At 42.4% G+C, this 22626-nt stretch overlaps 1 protein-coding gene across 1 annotated transcript in view; it reads right to left on the bottom strand.

The window, feature by feature from the left end:
• The window catches only part of LOC311108801 (unconventional myosin-VI-like), a 107044-nt gene that overhangs the window by 33898 nt on the left and 50520 nt on the right, over positions 1–22626 (bottom strand). The window contains exons 13-23 of the mRNA XM_084151563.1: positions 18885–19042; positions 16664–16755; positions 16292–16364; positions 14723–14850; positions 14452–14547; positions 13979–14149; positions 9910–9948; positions 6339–6432; positions 2612–2742; positions 2401–2478; positions 1467–1596 (exon numbers count right to left, since the gene is read on the bottom strand). Of these exons, the coding sequence (XP_084007689.1) occupies positions 1467–1596; positions 2401–2478; positions 2612–2742; positions 6339–6432; positions 9910–9948; positions 13979–14149; positions 14452–14547; positions 14723–14850; positions 16292–16364; positions 16664–16755; positions 18885–19042 (1190 nt within the window). The remainder of the gene's footprint in view (positions 1–1466; positions 1597–2400; positions 2479–2611; positions 2743–6338; positions 6433–9909; positions 9949–13978; positions 14150–14451; positions 14548–14722; positions 14851–16291; positions 16365–16663; positions 16756–18884; positions 19043–22626) is intronic.

Genomic DNA, 22626 nt, shown 5'->3' with positions numbered 1-22626 from the left:
CATCTTCAATGCCCTTGCTGATGGAAGGAGGTTTTCACTCAAAATCTCACGATACATGGCCCCATTCATTCTTTCCTTTACACAGATCAGTCGTCCTGGTCCCTTTGCAGAAAAACAGCCCCAAAGCATGATGTTTCCACCTCCATGCTTCACAGTAGGTATGGTGTTCTTTGGATGCAACTCAGCATTCTTTGTCCTCCAAACACGACGAGTTGAGTTTTTACCAAAAAGTTCTATTTTGGTTTCATCTGACCATATGGCATTCTCCCAATCCTCTTCTGGATCATCCAAATGCACTCTAGCAAACTTCAGACGGGCCTGGACATGTACTGGCTTAAGCAGGGGGACACGTCTGGCACTGCAGGATTTGAGTCCCTGGCGGCGTAGTGTGTTACTGATGGTAGGCTTTGTTACTTTGGTCCCAGCTCTCTGCAGGTCATTCACTAGGTCCCCCCGTGCGGTTCTGGGATTTTTGCTCACCGTTCTTGTGATCATTTTGACTCCACGAGGTGAGATCTTGCGTGGAGCCCCAGATCGATGGAGATTATCAGTGGTCTTGTATGTCTTCCATTTCCTAATAATTGCTCCCACAGTTGATTTCTTCAAACCAAGCTGCTTACCTATTGCAGATTCAGTCTTCCCAGCCTGGTGCAGGTCTACAATGTTGTTTCTGGTGTCCTTTGACAGCTCTTTGGTCTTGGCCATAGTGGAGTTTGGAGTGTGACTGTTTGAGGTTGTGGACAGGTGTCTTTTATACTGATAACAAGTTCAAACAGGTGCCATTAATACAGGTAACGAGTGGAGGACAGAGGAGCCTCTTAAAGAAGTTGTTACAGGTCTGTGAGAGCCAGAAATCTTGCTTGTTTGTAGGTGACCAAATACGTATTTTCCACCATAATTTGCAAATAAATTCATTAAAAATCCTACAATGTGATTTTCTGGATTTCTTTCCCTCAATTTGTCTGTCATAGTTGACGTGTACCTATGATGAAAATTACAGGCCTCTCATCTTTTTAAGTGGGAGAACTTGCACAATTGGTGGCTGACTAAATACTTTTTTTCCCCACTGTATATCTTGGTTCAGGATGAAGAGGCTCACAATTACTGTTTTCTGAGTTTAATGAGGCGGTCTGACTATATCAGAGGATATCTCCACACAAAACAGATGGCCAGAGCCAGTTAGTTTGCGTTTTATGATCAGAATTGGATCGGAGCAATTAGTGCCATCACTTTAAACCATTTGTCTCCTAGAACATGACAGGGCTTGTGTTCACAAAGCATCTCAGTGTAGGAGTGCTGATCTAGGATCAGGTCCCCCCGTCTATATAATTTATTCATTATGACCTACATGGGAAAACTGACCCTAGATCAGCACTACTTCTCTGAGCCGCTTTGTGAATACGGGCCCTGGTGTATAATGATGATGATGATGATGTGGTAGGTAGCAGTATTAGGATGTTACTCACGTTTGATGACAGAGAGGGAACACCACTGGACCTTCTTCCAGCGGCTGCAGATGAGCCACTGGTTGACCTTCTTCACCAGCTCTGCCAGGTGGTCCGGGTCCGACTTCATGATCTGATCAAACTCTTTAAACTGAGAGGAGGATGGATGGAGAAAGAAGGGATGCGAGAGGGATGGAGAAATGGGAGAGAAGAATGGAGAGAGGGACGAGAGAGAAGGATGAAGAGAGAATAATGGATGGATGAGACAGAAGGATAGAGAGAGAGATGAGACAGAAGGATGGAGAGAGAGATGAGACAGAAGGATGGAGAGAGATGAGACAGAAGGATGGAGAGAGAGATGAGACAGAAGGATGGAGAGAGAGATGAGACAGAAGGATGGAGAGAGAGATGAGACAGAAGGATGGAGAGAGAGATGAGAGATGAGAGAGAGATGAGAGATGAGAGAGAGAACATAGAGCAGCCAAAGACACTTCCCCACTAAAACAGCCATCAGTATGCTGAGGTTCCCTTAGGGAAGGTGAAAGCAGAGTTACAGTAACAGCAGCAAAGTACCTGTCTGGACGTGGTCAACAGAGGATAGTATATTCATTTATTCATAAGCACAAAACTACTGAGCTACAATATCAAAGTTACACCTGCCCCACACAGCGATCACTTCTGACAGAGTCCAATTAAGCCACAACAGACCTTTTTATAATGGGCCTCCAAACCACACATTTAACATCATTGAATAACTCATCTGTTACAGAAATGAATACCCCATGTGTTAGCTCTGCATGGTATATTATCAGATTCCCTTTCCCCTGCTGAGCTCCCCTCGCTCACAGCCAAATGCGGATTCCTTTGAAGTCCATTCAGTCAGGGGAACATTGTAATGCTGAGAGCCAGAGCAATGACATCACAGCATAACAGAGATATATCATGGAGGTATCACCTTCCCAGGTCTGAAGAACACTCTGGTCAGCCCAAACTTGTAGTCGTTCTCGTTGAGTCCCAGCGCTTTGAATAAAGCCTGCAGCACAAACACAAACATGTCATTGTCATATGAACATGACAAACTGGGTTTGTAGTGTATTGGATGGTACAGTGATAAGAGGATGAGCCCAGAGCAGGGCCAGTGTGTGTGTGGCCCATGGGGCACTGACCTTGCAGAAGAGCCTTGGGTCCAGGCGGGTCAGCTTGGCAGGCATATATTGCTTGTACATGTTGTAGAGCTCATGGAACGGAGCTCTGGAGGGGAAGCCTCCCTGCATCAGGTCCAGCACTGACACCATTCCTACACAGACAGACAGACTTTAGTGAACTATTCACAAAAATATTTACAAAAATACATACAGGTAGGAGCAGATCATCATATTAAAGCAGGTTGCATGCTGCAACACATTTTGACCAATCAGGTCTTCCTCAGGAAGCGTCAGTCTACCTGCCTTTAAGGGGCCTTTTTTCCATTGACATTCTCTCACTTGCAGACAGACCGGGTCATCCCAGTCCAAAGAGAGAACTCAATAACTCATTTGATGCAGTCAGTGGTCAACTTTAAGACACATTTCTCTCTGACTGTCTATGCATGACTACTTCCCCTGTTTCTTCCAAATGCATCAAGCTAACAATTGCTGACTCGTCCAATATAGTTAATGCCTCATTTGTTCTTAAGCTCAGAGAGACGGAGCAACACAGTCTCTCCATGTATCTGAGCCAACACTAATAAGTGTAGATGAAAAATGCAGGCATCTCCAAGGATACAGAAGAAAAGTGTGTCAAATTGAACAGGAAAATGTGAAATTAAATTAGCTTCACATCCTTTAGTTTAAAGGTCTGAGAAAGAGAAATGTTCAGAAAACACTCAAGAAGAACAGCAAGCAGACACTTAGATGCTATACAGTATCTCTTCTCCAACTGTAATTGTGTGCCAATTTGTGGAGAGAAAATATAAGACTTTTCAGTTAATGTATGTAAATTACTCTGGTCATTTAGCATTTGATCGTTTTTGTGCCGCAGCGACAAGACAGTTTTTTAATAACTGCAGCATTGGTGTGGGGAGATTAAAACCCCACATAGGTACAGTAATTTCTCCCTGTGTCGCTGTATGTAATTAATTTATAAACGTATTAATATATGTACTGCATTAGCATTTTCCAGACGCTCAAAGCGCTTTGCATAGTAAGGTGGTGAAACTTCACCTCATCCACCACCAATGTAGAGCAAGTGTGCTTCCCAAATGGCACCCTATTCCCTTTATAGTGCACAACCTTTGACCTGGGCTAGCGCTGAGCATTAACCGAAATGTAAGTGATTTATATGTTTTTTGAAACAACTAATTAACCAATGTCGGTTCAATAATTTGAATTCCATTTTGTTTTTGTTTTTTCTGTGAGCTCAATGCACACATTGCGCAGTTTCTCTAGAGATAAATCAGATCCAGCCTGAACTGTGCGATGTAGTATGGAGTTGTAGTTTCCAACAGGCCAATATTCTACATAGTTTAGCGCAGAAATTATGGTCATTATAGTTTATTACCATAATTTATGCGCTAAACTACGCAGAATATTGGCCTGTTGGAAACTACTTGTCCGGTCTGTGTGTTTCTTTTACGCCTGCTACATTAGGTTAGTGTGGGACAGACACAGAGACAGAAGAATGCGCAATCGAGAGGGATAGAGAGCATTTGCTTCACGAGGCATCTCTACCTGAAAATACATGATCTAAGTGATTGATAGTTAGTATTCAGCAGTCATAAAAGTATACCTTATTTACTTTGAAGAACTAAAATAGTGATTTTGTCAGACAGCATAGGCAGCAGCTCTATAGAGATGAGATGTTGACTTAGAATGAAATAATAAAGTCATCAAAAAAAACAAATGTAATATACACAACAACTGCAATATTCTATTAAAGTAATGTGAATAAATGATGGTTAATAAGTGTAATGGAGAGTCACCACCATCATGGGACCATTATTCATAGCTTTTTTTCTGTGTTACAGCATTCAACCCACATAATGCATTGTGCATTTAATGTAAAAAAACAAATCAAAACCGAAAACCGTAATTTTTTTTATATAATCGAACCAAAACGGAATCGCTCAGCACTAACTACGGCCCATAGGGAATATGGTGCATTAGTCCTTCTAGTTGACTAGTTATTCTAGTTGATTAGTTATTCTCTTTAGGCCTACAGTGCATTCGGAAAGTATTCAGACGCTTTGACTTTGTCCACATTTTGTTACGTTACAGCCTTATTCGATAATTTTCCTCATCAATCTACACACAATACCCCACAATGAGAAAGCGAAAACAGGTTTTTGGAAACTTTTGACAATTTAATCAAAATAAAAAACAGAAATACATTTTTACATAAGTATTCACACCCTTTGCTATGAGACTTGAAATTGAGCTCAGGTGCATCGTGTTTCCATTGATCATTACATTTATATTTTAGTAATTTAGCAGACGCTCTTATCCAGAGCGACTTACAGTTAGTGAGTGCATCCATTTTTCATCCTTGAGATGTTTCTACAACTTGATTGGAGTCCACCTGTGGTAAATTCAACTGATTGGACATGATTTGGAAAGGCACACACTTGTCTATATAAGGTCCTACAGGCGACAGTGCATGTCAGAGCAAAAACCAAGCCATGAGGTCGAAGGAATTGTCCGTAGAGCTCTGAGACAGGATTGTGTCGAGGCACAGATCTGGGGAAGGGTACCAAAACATTTCTGCAGCATTGAAGGTCCCCAAGAACACATTGGCCTCCATCATTCTTAAATGGAAGAAGTTTAGAACCACCAAGACTCTTCCTAGAGCTGGCCGCCCGGCCAAATTCAGCAAAAGGTGGAGAAGGGCCTTGGTCAGGGAGGTGACCAAGAACCCGATGGTCACTCTGACAGAGCTCCAGAGTACCTCTGTGGAGATGGGAGAACCTTCCAGAAGGACAACCATCTCTGCAGCACTACACCAATCAGGCCTTTATGGTAGAGTGGCCAGAGAGAAGCCACTCCTCAGTTAAAGGCACATGACAGCCCTCTTGGAGTTTGCCAAAAGGCACCTAAAGACTCTCAGACCATGAGAAACAAGATTGTCTGGTCTGATGAAACCAAGATTGAACTCTTTGGCCTGAATGCCAAGCATCACATATGGAGGAAACCTGGCACCATCCCTACGGTGAAGCTTGGTAGTGCCAGCAGCATGCTGTTGGGATGTTTTTCAGCGGCAGGAACTGGGAGACTAGTCAGGATCGAGGGAAAGATGAACGGAGGAAAGTACACAGAGATCCTTGATGAAAACCTCAGACTGGGGCGAAGGTTCACCTTCCAACAGGACAACGACCCTAAGCAAACAGCCAAGACAACGCAGGAGTGGCTTCGGGACAAGTCTCTGAATGTCCTTGACTGGCCCAGCCAGAGCCTGGACTTGAACCCGATCGAACATCTCTAGAGAGACCTGAAAATAGCTGTGCAGCGACGCTCCCCATCCAACCTGACAGAGCTTGAGAGGATCTGCAGAGAAGAATGGAAGAAACTCCCCAAATACAGGTGTGCCAAGCTAGTAGTGTCATACCCAAGAAGACTCAAAGCTGTATTCGCTGCCAAAGGTGCTTCAACAAAGTACTGAGTAAAGGGTATGAATACTTATGTAAATGTGATATTTCAGTTTATTTTCATATTTTTTTTGCAATAATTATTATTATATTATTATATTATATTTGCAAACATTTCTAAAAAACTATTTTTGCTTTGTCATTATGGGGTATTATGTGTACATTGATGAGGAAAAAAAACAATTTAATTAATTTTATAATAAGGCTGTAACATAACAAAATGTGGAAAAAGTCAAGGGGTCTGAATACTTTCCGAATGCACTGTATATACTGACCTGAGCATTGCAGCTGAGAGAGGATCTGGGCCCCTTCAAACTGGTGGCTGATCATCTTCAGATTGGGCTTGATACAGCGGATGAAACTGGAGCCCTGGGAGGGAGGGAGGGAGGGAAGGAGAAGAGGCTGTTAGCCATAGACATCATATTCAATTGAAATGTTCTATATGTAATTCCATGCTGTTAGCCCTGACAGCAGCCACACTGAAGATGGCCACATAGTACCTCTTTGGTGATCCAGATCTAAATTGGTTGGACATTGGCTTGGACATTATCGACTGACAAAATAAAAATGTTCCCTGGAAGATTTATAAAATTACACTCCCCTCCGTATTTATTTGGACAGTGATGCTAAAATTGGCTCTATACTCCAGCATTTCATTAATTAATCGTGAATAATGATGAGTGAGAAAGTTACAGAGGAATAAAGATCATACCCCCCAAAAAACATCCTAACCTCTCACCATTACCAATGACAGGGGAGATTATCATACCCCCCAAAAAAGGCTAACCTCCCCTTGTTATTTGTAATGGTGAGAGGTTAGCATTTTTGGGGCGGTATGATCTTAGTCCCTCTGCAACTTTCTCACTCATCATTAGTCACGATTCATTCAGGATTATCCATAATAATGGTGGCATCCACATTAATGATTAGTGTTTAGAAACATATTCTATTCTAATTTTCAATAAAAGGGACACAATGCATGATTCACCATTCAGTTCGATTTGATTTGATTTACTAGGACCCCATTAGCCGACGGCAATGGCAACAGCTAGTCTTGCTGGGGTCCGACACATAACGAAAAAGACATTACAGACAAGATAATTTACAATTTATATACATTTAAAAACATTTACATGTAGTGTGTGTGTGTGCATCTATCAGTTACACATACAGGTCAGTACATGCACACAACAAGCAGGTCACATTGGGGAGAGGCGTTGTGCCGTGAGGTGTTGCTTTATTTGTTTTTTTAAACCAGGTTTGCGGTTCACTTGCACTACATAAGATGGAAGGGAGTTCCCTGCACTTATGGCTCTGTATAATACTGTACGTTTCCTTGAATTTGTTCTGGACCTGGGGACTGTGAAAAGACCCCTGGTGGCATGTCTGGCGGGGTAAGTGTGTGTGTCAGTGCTGTGTGTAAGTTGACTATGCAAACAATTTGGAATTTCCAACACATTAATGTTTCTTATAAAACAAGATGTGACACAGTCAGTATTTCCTCAGCTCTCAGGCAAGAGACACTGGCATGCATTGTATTAATATTAGCCCTCTGATTATAATGAAGAGCAAGATGTGCCGCTCTGTTCTGGGCCAGCTGCATCTTAACTAGGTCTTTCTTTACAGCACTTGACCATATGACTGGACAATAATCAAGATAAGACAAAACTTGATCCTGCAGGACTTGCTTTGTGGAGCGTGGTGTCAAAAAAGCAGAGCATCTCTTTATTACAGACAGACCTCTCCCCATCTTCACAACCATTTCATATATATGTTTTGACCATGACAGTTTAAAATCTAAGGGCAGTTTACAATTTATTGGGCAAAACATAATCTATAACACAACCAAAACAAACTGCAAATGGATCCAACAAGTTTGTAGTCACAGGCTTGAAGTAGTCATTGTGTGCTAGGAATATGGGACCAAATACTAAAATTTGACTACTTTAATATACTAAGTGAATTTGTCCAAAAACATATATACAGTGCATTCGGAAAGTATTCAGACCCCTTGACTTTTTCCACAATTTGTTACGTTACACAGCCTTATTCTTTAAAAAAAATAGTCAATCTACACACAATACCCCATAATGACAAAGCGAAAACAGGTTTTTAGAAATGTTGGCGAATTTATTAAAAATAAAAAACAGAAATATCTTATTTACATAAGCAATCTGACCCTGTGCTATGAGACTCGAAATTGAGCTCAGGTGCATCCTGTTTCATTAATCATCCTTGAGATGTTTCTAGAACTTGATTGGAGTCCACGTGTGGTAAATTCAATTGATTGGACATGATTTGGAAAGGCACACACCTGTCTACATAAGGTCCCACAGTTGACAGTGCATTTCAGAGCAAAAACCAAGCCATGAGGTCGAAGGAATTGTCCGCAGAGCTCCGATACCAGATTGTGTCGAGTCACAGATCTGGGGAAGGTTACCAACAAATTTCTGCAGCATTGAAGGTGCCCAAGAACACAGTGGCCTCCATCATTCTTAAATGGAAGAAGTGTGGAACCACCATGACTCTTCCTAGAGCTGGCCGCCCGGCCAAACTGAGCAATCGGGGGAGAAGGGCCTTGGTCAGGGAGGTGACCAAGAACCTGATGGTCACTCTGACAGAGCTCCAGAGTTACTCTCTGGAGATGGGAGATCCTTCCAGTTAGACAACCACCTCTGCAGCACTCCACCAATAAGGCCTTCATGGTAGAGTGGCCAGACAGAAGCCACTCCTCAGTAAAAGGCACATGACAGCCCACATTGAGTTTGTCAAAAGGCACCTAAAAGACTCTCAGACCATGAGAAACGAGATTCTCTGGTCTGATGAAACCAAGATTGAACTCTTTGGCCTGATTGCCAAGCATCACATCTGGAGGAAACCTGGCACCATCCCTACGGTGAAGTTGTTCAGCAGCAGGGACTGGGAGACTAGTCAGGATTGAGGGGAAGATGAACAGAGCAAATTACAGAGAGATGCTTGATAGAAACCTGCTCCAGAGCGCTCAGGACCTCAGACTGGGGCAAAGGTTCACCTTCCAACAGGACAACGACCCTAAGCACACAGCCAAGAAAATGCAGGAGTGGCTTTGGGACAAGTCTCTGAATGCCCAGCCAGAGCCCGGACTTGAACCCGATCGAACATCTCTGGAGAGACCTGAAAATAGCTGTGCAGCAACGCTCCCCATCCAACCTGACGGAGTTTGAGAGGATCTGCAGAGAAGAATGGTAGAAACTCCCCAAATACAGATGTGCCAAACTTGTAGCGTCATACCCAAGAAGACTCAAGGCTGTAATCGCTGCCAAAGGTGCTTCAACAAAGTACTGAGTAAAGGGTCTGAATACTTATGAAAATGTGATATTTCAGTTTATTGTCATTATTTTTTTCGCAAAAATGTCTCTAAACCTGTTTTTCCTTATGGGGTATTGTGTGTAGATTGAGGGGAAAAAAACTATTTAATCCATTTTAGAATAAGGCTGTAACATAACAAAATGTGGAAAAAGTAAAGAGGTCTGAACACTTTCCGAATGCACTGTATGTATGTATGTATGCATGCATACAAATGGTGGGACTAACACATAAAATACTTTCATTTCTAAACGATAAAGCAGAAATGTATGAAAATAACCTCAAATAAAAGGTGACATTCTGTACTGACGCAACATATGAAACATTTAATCTCAAATCCATAATGCTGGAGCATAGAACCAAATTTACAAATGTTATCTTAACTGTCCAAATAAATACGGAGGGGAGTGTACACTATACGAGAACTGATCTCAACTCAAGTTAGATGCCCTGTGTGTGAGGTAAAGTAGTAAATCGCTGAGCACTGTAGTAAATACTAACCGTGCTGCGAAGCTTCTCCAGTAGAATGTTCAGCTGGGTCTGTTGAGATAAAATAAAACCTTTGTTTAGTGATACAGACCGACTCCACAGACCTGTCTAGTCCAACACAGCATGAACACATGCTTATTGAAGGGTGCTTGCTCCCTCTCTGCCTCCAGTGCTCCTGTCCAACACTCAAAACAACAGCTACTTAAGCAACAGTACAGCCGCGCCAGGCACACGTTTATGGTTAAAGCGCATTGAAATGAAAGACAAAGACATTTTGCATTAATGTATCATGCAAACAGGTCTAAATACAACACTGATAGGACCACAGGAACAGAGGGACAGACGGATGGATGCATGGTAGCGAACTGCCCATGCATTGTGGGATGACAGACAGACAGACAGACAGATAACCGCTTGTTGGCCCCTCGGTCACTGATCTAGAGCTCTGGTGGCAAAACCTCTGGAACCTTCACAAAATGTCCCGGTTTTCCAGAAATCCCAGTTGGTATTCCCTAATGAGTCCAGGAATTGTCCATACCAGGATTTCTGGAAAACCTGGGAAGTTACCGGCATTTTGCAACCTTAATCTGCAGAGAGTTGTGTTTAACAGACAGACTGCTCTAGGGACCACCCCTGGGACATTAATATTTATACACCCAACAGGATATCTCAAATAAACCGCTGATAACGCTCTCTATCTCACCTTGTCACTGAGAACAGACAGGTACAAAACGCTGAATCACTGATTAGGCCTTAGTCAAGCTCTAAGCCTTATGATCTACAGCGTATCACTATTTCTACAGTAACTGCCTTATTAACAGTAGCTGCTAAATATTTTCAGTAGCTGCCTGGCAGGCAGTCCTATTCGGTGCAACTGCCAACTGGCATGCACATTGGTCAATAAGTATTGCACTAATTGTACTCGTAATAATGTTACTATGGCATCATAAGAAGATAATGGGATTTTAGGGGCAATTGATCGGTGGTCATTGATCCTGTCATTGAAGATTTATCTGATCCTATAAGCTATGGATCTCACTGCAAACTATATGATGTCGCAAACTCTTGATACTACACTCTTGATAATGATATGAATAACATCTCAATTGATTGGAATTGGAAGCTGCCGACATCGAGATATCATTAGCAAGTGTTGCAGGAGACAAACTGTGATTAACAGGGAGACAGCACAGAAACAGGACTGGGGAAGTAGGGGACAGGGAAGGGCGATGACTGCAGGCGGTTAGCTGGAGAACAGCAGGGTGTTCCCTGATTTATTCACTGATGCATTGCGGGATTCATAGCACACAACAGAACAGGACAAGTTACCTTATTTCCCTGGCTGATTCTGATTTGACCCCCTATATGTTTCTACTTTTCCTGTCTGTATTTCTCCCCCTCTCTACACACCTGGACTTTAAATCACAGCTATGATGGGGGATAGGGAAAGGATGGAGAGATAGAGGGAGGAGGAATGAAGAACAGAACGGAAGGAGGGACAGTGGGAGGGAGAGAGATTAGGAAGAACAATACTAACAGAATACAGAAACAAAATGAACTCTGTGGAAACTAAAACAGAGGAAGATTCAATCAGAAAACACTATCAAAAAACATTACGCAACCATGAAAAATAAGCAGCATTCAAATCCTCTCAAATTTGAATGTAACTTTTCGTAACTATTGTACTCCAACTTTCCTTCTTCTCTGTGTCTAGCAGTACCTATGACAGCTTATAAGAACTGCTTATTAACAGGAATGAATATTGCAGCAACCGAAAGCTCCTCTGATTTCACTTACAGACACAGCATCATAACACTTCCTACAGGAACACAGCATAGAGTAAGAAAGAGTATCACTGTTATGACTATAAAGTAACAAAATAGCCTTGATGCTACTGTTTTGTATATAAAACACAAGATAAATGTAACAAACATGAACACACCTGCTACTGCTAATAAAAGGCCCAGTGCAGTCAAAAACTGGATTTTCCTGTGTTTTATATACAGTATACAGTACCAGTCAAAGGTTTGGACACACCTACTCATTCAAGGGTTTTTCTTTATTTTTCCTATTTTCTACATTGTAGAATAATAGTGAAGACATCAAAACTATGAAATAACACATATGGAATCATGTAGTAACCAAATAATATTTTATATTTGAGATTCTTAAAGTAGCCACCCTTTGCCTTGATGACAGCTCTGCACACTCTTGGCATTCTCTCAACCAGCTTCAATGCTTTTCCAACAGTCTTGAAGGAGTTCCCAAATATGCTGAGCACTTGTTGGCTGCTTTTCCTTCACTCTGCCGTCTGACTCATCCCAAACCATCTCAAGGTCGGGGGATTGTGGAGGCCAGGTCATCTGATGCATCACTCCATCACTCTCCTTCTTGGTCAAATAGCACTTACACAGCCTGGAGGTGTGTTGGGTCATTGTCCTGTTGAAAAGCAAATTATAGTCCCACTAAGCCCAAACCAGATGGGATGGCGTATCGCTGCAGAATGCTGTGGTAGCCATGCTGGTTAAGTGTGCCTTGAATTCTAAATAAATCACAGACAGTGTCACCAGCAAAGCACCCCCACACCATAACACCTCCTCCTCCATGCTTTACAGTGGGAACTACACATGCGGATATCATCCGTTCACCCACACCGCATCTCACAAAGATACAGCGGTTGGAACCAAAAATCTCAAATTTGAATTATTGGTGTCCTTTAGTAGTGGTTTCTTTGCAGCAATTTGACCATGAAGGCCTGATTCACACAGTACCCTCTGAACAGTTGATGTTGAGATGTGTCTGTGACTTGAACTCTGTGATGCATTTATTTGGACTGCAATTTCTGAGGCTGGTAACTCTAATGAACATATCCTCTGCAGCAGAGGTAACTCGGTCTTCCATTCCTGTGGCAGTCCTCATGAGAACCAGTTTCATCATAGCGCTTGATGGTTATTGCGACTGCACTTGAAGATTAACTGACCTTATTAACTGACGTATTAACTTCCGTATTAACTGACCTTCATGTCTTAAAGTAATGATGGACTGTCGTTTCTCTTTGCTTATTTGAGCTTTTCTTGCCATAATATGGACTTGGTCTTTTACCAAATAGGGCTATATTCTGTATAACCCCCCTACCTTGTCACAACAGAACTGATTGGCTCAAACGCATTAAGAAGGAAGGAAATTCCACAAATTAACTTTTATGAAGGCACACCTGTTAATTGAAATGCATTCCAGGTGACTACCTCATGAAGCTGGTTGAGAGAATGCCAAGAGTGTGCAAAGCTGTCATCAAGGCAAAGGGTGGCTATTTGAAGAATCTCAAATATAAAATATATTTTGATTTTTTTAACACTTTTTTGGTTACTACATGATTCCATATGTCACTATTATTCTACAATGTAAAAATAGTCAAAATAAAGAAAAACCCTTGAATGAGTAGGTGTGTCCAAACTTTTAACTGGTAGTGTTTATGAGGTTGTAATAATACTATAAATTGTGAAAATTATGATACCCTTTTAATGTAAGGGCTGTTTGAAAAGACCGCACGAAATTGTAGTCTTTTTTGGTGGGATGGCGTTTTGGCCTGCCTGGTGACATAACCAGGTGGTAAATTAGTTAATAGACCAATAAGAAAGAGAGTTCCAAACCTCCCTGCCAATAACAGCTAGTTTTCCACTCCTCACTCAGACCACTCCCAGACAGTCCTAGCTACATTATTTATTGAGAAATTGTCCTTTGCTAAGAAGCTATTTGTTTATTTTGGCCCATTTTAATTGAAAACCATCACAGTAAGGTACTTAATTGTTACCAGAAAATGACTTGATATTGAGATAGAAATGGCTAAACTGGACTTTTAAAATTGACATTCATACCCTTTCCCCCCAGTATTCCACGGTTGCATCCCAAATGGCACCCTATTGCCTACATAGTGTACTAATTTTGACCAGAGCCCTATGGGTCCTGGTCAAAAGTAGCACACTTTATAGAGAATAGGGTGCCATTTGGGATACCTGCCATGTTGAGCAGCACATTAATAAAGTGTGATAGTAAAAGGCAGTAGATTAAAATTCGTCCTCACCTTGAATTTGTTGCCGACGCTGATGAAGCTGAGCTTGCCGGCCTTCTGTTTGGAGTCCTTGGTGTTGTTGGAGTTCTCAAAGAGCTCCCGGATAAACCGGTCCTTAGACTCACTCACCAGGCACTCCAGGGACATGTGTAGCGCGTCATTGTTCTTCTCCACAAACTTGGTCTGCAAGTCAGAGTAAATGTAAAACCTTAAAGATGCAGAAGAACCCGGTTCAGGAAATTGCTACTCTGGTTGGAAGATAAGTGGGGTACTTGTGTTAAAAAGAAACTGAGTTCCACATGCTGGGTTTTGTGCAGGTTTCAAAGAGGAGGAGAATGTTTGGTTGGAGATGCTGTAGTATAGCCTACCGCAAGGACATAGTGGATTACTTAAATAGACCGAAGTCTGATCATATAAAAGATGTAATGTTGATGTTTTCTATCCTTCAGACATCCTGCCGATTCATTTTGTGAACATAAACGTACCGTCTCATAGCACACCGCTCCTGCAAAGTGTCTGACGATGAATCCCTCGTCATCCCTCACATTCCTGTGAACTTGCAGCTTGGATTTCCGGGGCACCTGAGGAACACATTTCACGCTATCCATTTTAACTAAGTAAAAAAATACAACCACAGAAACAAGACTTATTCCAATGGCTTAACAAACCCACGACTGACATTACAGCTGATAAAACGCACACAGCCTATAACTACACAGAGAAAGGACATCAATCCTGGTTAAAGTAAGAACTCACGGTCAGTCGGAAGTGGTTCTTGTGCTTGTTATGTACTGTCTCTGCAAAGTGCTGGTCGCTGGGCTGAGGTAGACGGTTCTCTTCATCCAGGATGTCCAGGATGCCCACCAGCTTGGCCTCCACAAGGTCTGTAGACAGACACAGCGGTCAGGAGTCAGGGGTCAAGAGATCCCAAAATGACTGTATCCAATCAGCCAGTGTAGCCTTAGAGCTATCCTAGCCTGTTGCCTCATGTATTTCATTAGGGGTTTAGTCTTTGTATAGTCCAGGGCCACTGAAGGTGTAAGATATCCAATTATGCTAGGGAAGGGAGGTGTACCTGTCAAAAACCAATTTAAGGTGTAATAAAATAATGAAAATGTTTCAGTTCAGAATAGCCTGACCTTGACCTACACAGACCACTCTGCAGGTGAGGGCAATGGCTCATTAAGAAATAACTGAATGACACATCCAAAGTTAGAGCTGCAGTGACTCACTCTTTCCATAGGTTAGTCTAGAGAGAGAGAGATTGCAGGGGGTTTTATGCATAGAAAGGTAAGTTTAAAAAAATTGGGATGGAAAAATATTTTCAGTGTAAACTTCAACGACTAAAACCTATATATTTTTAAATAAAACAATCTTAGAGAACTAACAATCACCTAAATGAAAGCTAGACAGTCAGGGAGATTTTTTAAAGATTGTTTATGATGCATTCAGGGGTATTTTTGTCCTATCATTGGGCCCAATTGATTTTGTTATAATGTTTGAGTCACTTTCCACATCATGGCAAAATGTGTAGAATTGCAGGAAGTTAGCTTTAAAACAGCAACATTTGGTAACTGCGGCCAACAGGATGGCCTCTCAGGACGCCCACCACCAAAGCCCCATTAGTGGTCCAGAAAAAACCCTAGAATGGAGCTTCTCACTGTGTATTTCCTCTGATGCGTCTTGGTCTAAACAACGGGTTGCTCAAACAGAATGTGTTTGACACATAAAAGCTCAAAGCTGCATATTATTGGGATTGCTCGCCGCAACGTCACGGGCGACCTATCACAATAGAATCACAATAGACCGTCCCTTACACTTTTTTCCTCTGCCAATCCAGGAGGATATATAATCTCTCATACACAGAAATGCACAGCCAAATAATAGGTGACAAGTCATTTTTGGGGAGGAAAAGACTCCATTCTACCGAGCCAGTCCCCATTCTACTGAACCAGACCCCATTCTATCCAGCATTAACCCCCGTCACCTCCATTCCTCTCTCTGGCGTCCTGCCACCGTACCACCCCCATATCTCAAACAGAGGGGAAAGTAAGTTTGGGTGTGCTCTGCAAAATACTCAATCAATCTACCTCCCATCAACTGGCTTTCTTTCTGTTGACCATGCAACATTACTCTGGGTCAAGGCTCGGGGTCAGCTACTCCAGCTTCCCACGCAGAAGCCAAAACAGATCTCTAGTCAGAAGAACATGGAATGGCAACACATTGATAAAACAGGGGGAAAACACTGGAAACTAGGTGGAGGATACTGTACGTAGGCTAAACCTCTGAAATGATGTGATGTAATGGTATTAAGATTAGACAAACCTATGCAGTCCTGATTGTCGACATACCGGACCTCGTTTACTCCAAGGCCCTCCTTCTGATACAGCTCTTGTTCCTAGAATTCAAAACAGAACAGTTCCAATAACAATAATTTATAATGACGTTCAGAATTTCTCGATTTCTTGCATCCTCTCTCCTCGCCTCCTTCTCAAAAGGCATTGAAGAAGAAGAAGGTCAGATGGGAGGGACCCATGGACATTCCCCTCAAATAGTTTAGAAGGAGGCAAGGAGATAAGATGCTAGGAATCGCAGAAAGACAACTTGAGGTTGAGCCCTGGTTGGACAACTGGGATGTCAGCTAAGGAGGCAGGGACATTGGGGTGAACACACACAGACCTAGGAAGAAGCGCTCACCTCTTTCAGAATGCGTTTGTTGAAGAACTGCTGCAGCTTCTCGTTACAGTAGTTGATGCAGAACTGTTCAAAGCTGTTGTGCTCAAAGTACTCTGGAAGAGAGACATTAGGAAACGAAAACACATTAAAAAACCAAGCACTTTTGCCGTAAACCACCACTGTCTCTGACTAATGGACTCTTGCAATTATATGCAATGTGTGGTTCATGTTATGTTCTGTATAATGTGTCTCGTGGGGAGATGTATGTTGTTGTTGAAGTTGTTTTAATGGACAATTATGCTGCAAAACCATTTTCCCCCCTGAGGGATAATAAAGTGTACTACTACTATCATATCATGTGGCATCATGTATCACATCCATAGAACACATAGATTGTACAGTGCCTTCAGAAAGTATTCACACCCCTCGACTTTTTCCAAATTGTTGTGTTACAGCCTGAAATTAAAATGGATTCAATTAGGGTTTTGTGTCACTGGCCTACACACAATACCCCATAATGTCAAAGTGGAATTAATGTATCTTTACAAATGAATTTAAAATGGAAAGCTGACATTTCTTGAGTCAATAAGTATTCAACCCCTTTCTTTATGGCAAGCCTAAATAAGTTCAGGAGTAAAGATGTGCTTAACAAGTTACATAATGAGTTGCATGGACTCACTCGGTGTGCAATAATAGTGTTAAACATTCTTTTTGAATGACTACCTCATCTCTGTACCCCACACATACAATTATCTGTAAGGTCCCTCAGTTGAGCAGTGAATTTCAAACACAGATTCAACCACAAAGACCAGGGAGGTTTTCCAATGCCTCGTAAAGAAGGGCAACTATTGCTAGATTAAAAAAAAGAAGAAAAAAAGCAGACATTGAATATCCCTTTGAGCATGGTGAAGTTATTAATTACACTTTGGATTGTGTATCAATACACCCAGTTATTACAATGATACAGGTGTCCTTCCTAACTTGCCGGAGAGGAAGGAAACAGCTCAGGGATTTCACCAAGAGGCCAATGCTGACTTTAAAACAGTTACAGAGTTTAATGGCTGTGATAGGAGAAAACTGAGGATCGATCAATAACATTGGGCTCCAGAGTGGCGCAGCGGTCTAAGGCACTGCATCTCAGTGCTTGAGGCGTCACTACAGACCCCCTGGTTCGATTCCAGGCTGTATCACAACCGGCCGTGATTGGGAGTCCCATAGGGCGGCGCACAATTGGCCCAGCTTTGGCCGGTGTAGGCCGTCATTGTAAATAATAATTTGTTCTTAACTGACTTGCCTAGTTAAATAAAGGTAAAATAAAATAAATAAATTGTAGTTACTCCACAATACTAACCTAATTGACAGTGAAAAGAAGGAAGCATGTACACAATACAAAATATTCCAAAACATGCATCCTATTTGCAACAAGGCACTACTGCAAAAATGGTGGCAAAGCAATTCACTTTCTGTCCTGAATACAAATTGGGGCAAATCCAGTTCAACACATTATTACTGAGTACCACTCTCCATATTTTTAAGCATAGTGGTGGCTGCATCATGTTATGGGTACGCTTGTAATCGCTAAGGACTGGGGAGTTTTTCAGGATAAAAAAAGGCAAAAAAAAGGCACAAAAAAAAGGCAATATCCTAGAGGAAAACCTGGTTCAGTCTACTTTCCAACAGACACTGAGATATGAATTCACTTTTCAGCAGGACAATAACCTAAAACACAAGGCCAAATCTACACTGGAATTGCTTACCAAAAAGACTGTGAATTGTCCTGAGTGGCCGAGTTACAGTTTTGACTTAAATCTGCTTGAAAATCTATTGCAAGACCTGAAAATGGTTGTCTAGCAATGATCAACAACCAATTTGACAGAGCTTGAAGAATTTTGAAAAGAATAATGGGCAAATGTTACACAATACAGAAACCTCTTCGAGACAGAAAGACTCACAGCTGTAATCGTTGTCAAAGGTGCTTCAACAAAGTATTGACTCAGGGGTGTGAATACTTACGTAAATCAGATATTTCTGAATAACTTTTTTAAAATACATTTGCAACAATTTCTAAAAACATGTTTTCACTTTGCCATTAGGGGGTATTGTGTGTAGATGGGTGAGATTTATTGTTTATTTTTTATAAATGTTGAATTCAGGCTGTAAAACAACAAAATATGGAATAAGTCAAGAGGTATGAATACTTTCTGAAAGCACTGTACATAGGGCACATAGAAGGGGTACAGACCGAAGCCTGCGATATCCAGAACCCCGATGAAGTTGGCGGAGGAGTGGAACGGGAAGCACTGGTTGACCCTGGTGACCACGTGGTCAAACAGCCGGCTGTACACTGCCTTGGCCAGGGCATCCCGTGCGTTATTTGCCTGCTCCACTTTCAGTGGCACTCTGGAGTGGGGGAGGTGGAGAGAGAGAGGGAGGAGAGAGGGGGGGAGAGAGAGAGCGGGGGAGAGAGCGAGAGAGCACGTCATTGAACTGAAATGAATAAACTTGACTTTTCTGTACGCAAAGTACATTTCTGTGAATAACATACAATTAAGTATATCTGATCTAAATCTAATTAATCGCACGAGGGGAAATTTGATTTTTCACCAGCAAAGAAACATACAGCAACAACATATAAACCTGAGCACTGGTGGCTGGTGAAACAAGTAGCCCACAACTCAAGACGACAGAGTCACTCACTAATCCCATCCATTCACCACCGTGGGTCTGCGGAACTGTTCAAGGTCCTGCTTGGTTTCCCATGTGGATAATTGCATTATTGATATCTTGGGGAAAAGAGTGACTGTAATGTGATAAGGAGCCATAACAATGAGAGAAGGTATAAGCGTCACAGCTCTGTGTAGGTATTATAATTGCCTTGGCGCTCTGACTGCAGTCAAGTATGTAGCTCAATAATCAGAGACCAAAGAGAGAGGGCTAAGAATGAAGAGGAATGAAAAGCATACAACATGAATACCCCGTGGACTTAAAGTTCCTCAGGAATACCCCGTGGATTTAAAGTTCCTCCTGAATACCCTGTTTCTCAACAAGCTTTACCTCTGCACTTTGCTTCACAAACATCATTGTCATGCACTTAAAGGCATGACAGAAAATAACTAATTCTCTACTTGTGGCACTTAGCAGTTCTCTGAGTACATAATGTCTATGTCCAAGTCCACCTTAGTAATGATTTCAGATTCTTCTCACACACATTCACCTCCATTACACACACACACACACTCTCTCGGGGCAGGACATATCCATTATCTCGTCCCCCCCCATGGATCTCCCTTCAGCACTGGCTGATGTGTTGAAACGACAGCCAAATCCCACAAGAAAAGGACTCTCCATGATGACCCCATCCTCACCCCACCAACTAATCTTACACCCTTGACCCCCCAGCTCTTAGTACACCTGGCCTCTCTCTCTACCACACCACATGTTTAATTCATATTCCCTTTGCTTCTTCCAGCCAGTGAGAAGAGGCCACAGTTAAAACATTTGAAAACAAGGGTTAAGCCTTGGCCTCATTTCAAAACCAAGAGGTTTGCCAGAACACTAACAGTAGCGGTGATGTGTGTATTCCTTATGAAGGCCACCTTGCTCAATGATCTCCATAAAATCATCTCCGGCACCATGTTCTCAGATGTCATCAGGAAGTTGAGAAGCTCACATGTCATTAAATGAGTCTGTGTACTGTACATGGGTTTAATGAGAGAATGGAGGACTGCCCTGCCCTCGCTGAGTCTCTCTCTCTCTTCTCTTTATCCAGGCAATCAACTCAAAGATTGCCACTTTTGGGGCACATTAGGTGTGCCAGTCAATCTTCACAGCTCACACTATTGCAGGCACTCAGGCACATCTGAAATAGTTTGAGCAACGTGCATTTGAAGGAAATGTGTTTCCAATCACTGGGCAGAGGAATGGGCACACACACAGTTGTTTGCTTGGCCTTGTGACAAGGGCCATAGTCCCAAATGGCACCCTATTCCCTATGTAGGCCTAGTGAACTACTGGCCCATAGGGCTCTGTTAAAATGGGAAACATAGAAAGCCATTTTCACAGGAAAGGGATTTTTTTAGCGTGACGTGCTGGCTGAGCACACCTGGCCTTTACAACGTTGCGTAACAAGGAGGTATTTGCTTATTAGATCACGTGCCACATCTTTTGAATTTACATATGCAAATACATTTCACTATGACGACATCGTTCGTTTGTTTCTCTCTCTCTCTCTCCTCTCTCTCTCTCTCTCTCTCTCACTCTCTCTCTCTCTCTCTCTCTCTCTCTCTCTCTCTCTCTCTCTCTCTCTCTCTCTCTCTCTCTCTCTCTCTCTCTCTCTCTCTCTCTCTCTCTCTCTCTCTCTCTCTCTCTCTCTCTCTCTCTCTCTCTCTCTCTCTCTCTCTCTCTCTCTCTCTCTCTCTCTTCTCTCTCTCTCTCTCTCTCTCTCTCTCTCTCTCTCTCTCTCCTCTCTCTCTCTCTCTCTCTCTCTCTCTCTCTCTCTCTCTCTCTCTCTCTCTCTCAAAAGTATTTGAACCCCTGCTTATTTTGTATGTTTGCCCACTGACAAAGACACAATCTGTATATAATTTTAATGGTAGGTTTATTTGAACAGTGAAAGACAGAATAACAACAAAAAAATCCAGAAAAACACGTCAAAAATTTTATAAATTGATTTGCATTTTAATGACAGAAATAAGTATTTGACCCCTCTGCAAAACATGACTTAGTACTTGGTGACAAAACCCTTGTTGGCAATCACAGAGGACAGACGATTGTTGTAGTTGCCCACCAGGTTTGCACACATCTCAGGAGGGATTTTGTCCCACTCCACTTTGCAGATCTTCTCCAAGTCATTAAGGTTTCGAAGCTGACGTTTGGCAACTCGAACCTTCAGCTCCCTCCACAGATTTTCTATGGGATTAAGGTCTGGAGACTGGCTAGGCCACTCCAGGACCTTAATGTGCTTCTTCTTGAGCCACTCCTTTGTTGCCTTGGCAGTGTGTTTTGGGTCATTGTCATGCTGGAATACCCATCCACGACCCATTTTCAATGCCCCGGCTGAGGGAAGGAGGTTCTCACCCAAGATTTGACGGTACATGGCCCCGTCCATCGTCCCTTTGATGCGGTGAAGTTGTCCTGTCCCCTTAGCAGAAAAACACCCCCAAAGCATAATGTTTCCACCTCCATGTTTGACGGTGGGGATGGTGTTCTTGGGGTCATAGGCAGCATTCCTCCTCCTCCAAACACGGCGAGTTGAGTTGATGCCAAAGAGCTCAATTTTGGTCTCATCTGACCACAACACTTTCACCCAGTTCTCATTTGAATCATTCAGATGTTCATTGGCAAACTTCAGACGGGCCTGTATATGTGCTTTCTTGAGCAGGGGGACCTTGCGGGCGCTGCAGGATTTCAGTCCTTCACGGCGTAGTGTGTTACCAATTGTTTTCTTGGTGACTATGGTCCCAGCTGAATTGAGATCATTGACAAGATCCTCCCGTGTAGTTCTGGGCTGATTCCTCACCGTTCTCACGTTCATTGCAACTCCACGAGGTGAGATCTTGCATGGAGCCCCAGGCCGAGGGAGATTGACAGTTATTTTGTGTTTCTTCCATTTGCGAATAATCGCACCAACTGTTGTCACCTTCTCACCAAGCTGCTTGGCGATGGTCTTGTAGCCCATTCCAGCCTTGTGTAGGTCTACAATCTTGTCCCTGACATCCTTGGAAAGCTCTTTGGTCTTGGCCATGGTGGAGAGTTTGGAATCTGATTGATTGATTGCTTCTGTGGACAGGTGTCTTTTATAAAGGTAACAAACTGAGATTAGGAGCACTTCCTTTAAGAGTGTGCTCCTAATCTCAGCTCGTTACCTGTATAAAAGACACCTGGGAGCCAGAAATCTTTCTGATTGAGAGGGGGTCAAATACTTATTTCCCTCATTAAAATGCAAATCAATTTATAACATTTTTGACATGCGTTTTTCTGGATTT

This window comes from Coregonus lavaretus (assembly GCF_964263955.1).
Source record: "Coregonus lavaretus genome assembly, chromosome: 33".
NCBI lineage: Eukaryota > Metazoa > Chordata > Actinopteri > Salmoniformes > Salmonidae > Coregonus > Coregonus lavaretus.
Note: the sequence above shows the minus strand (reverse complement) of the source record. Positions and strands in the feature narration are given on the sequence as shown.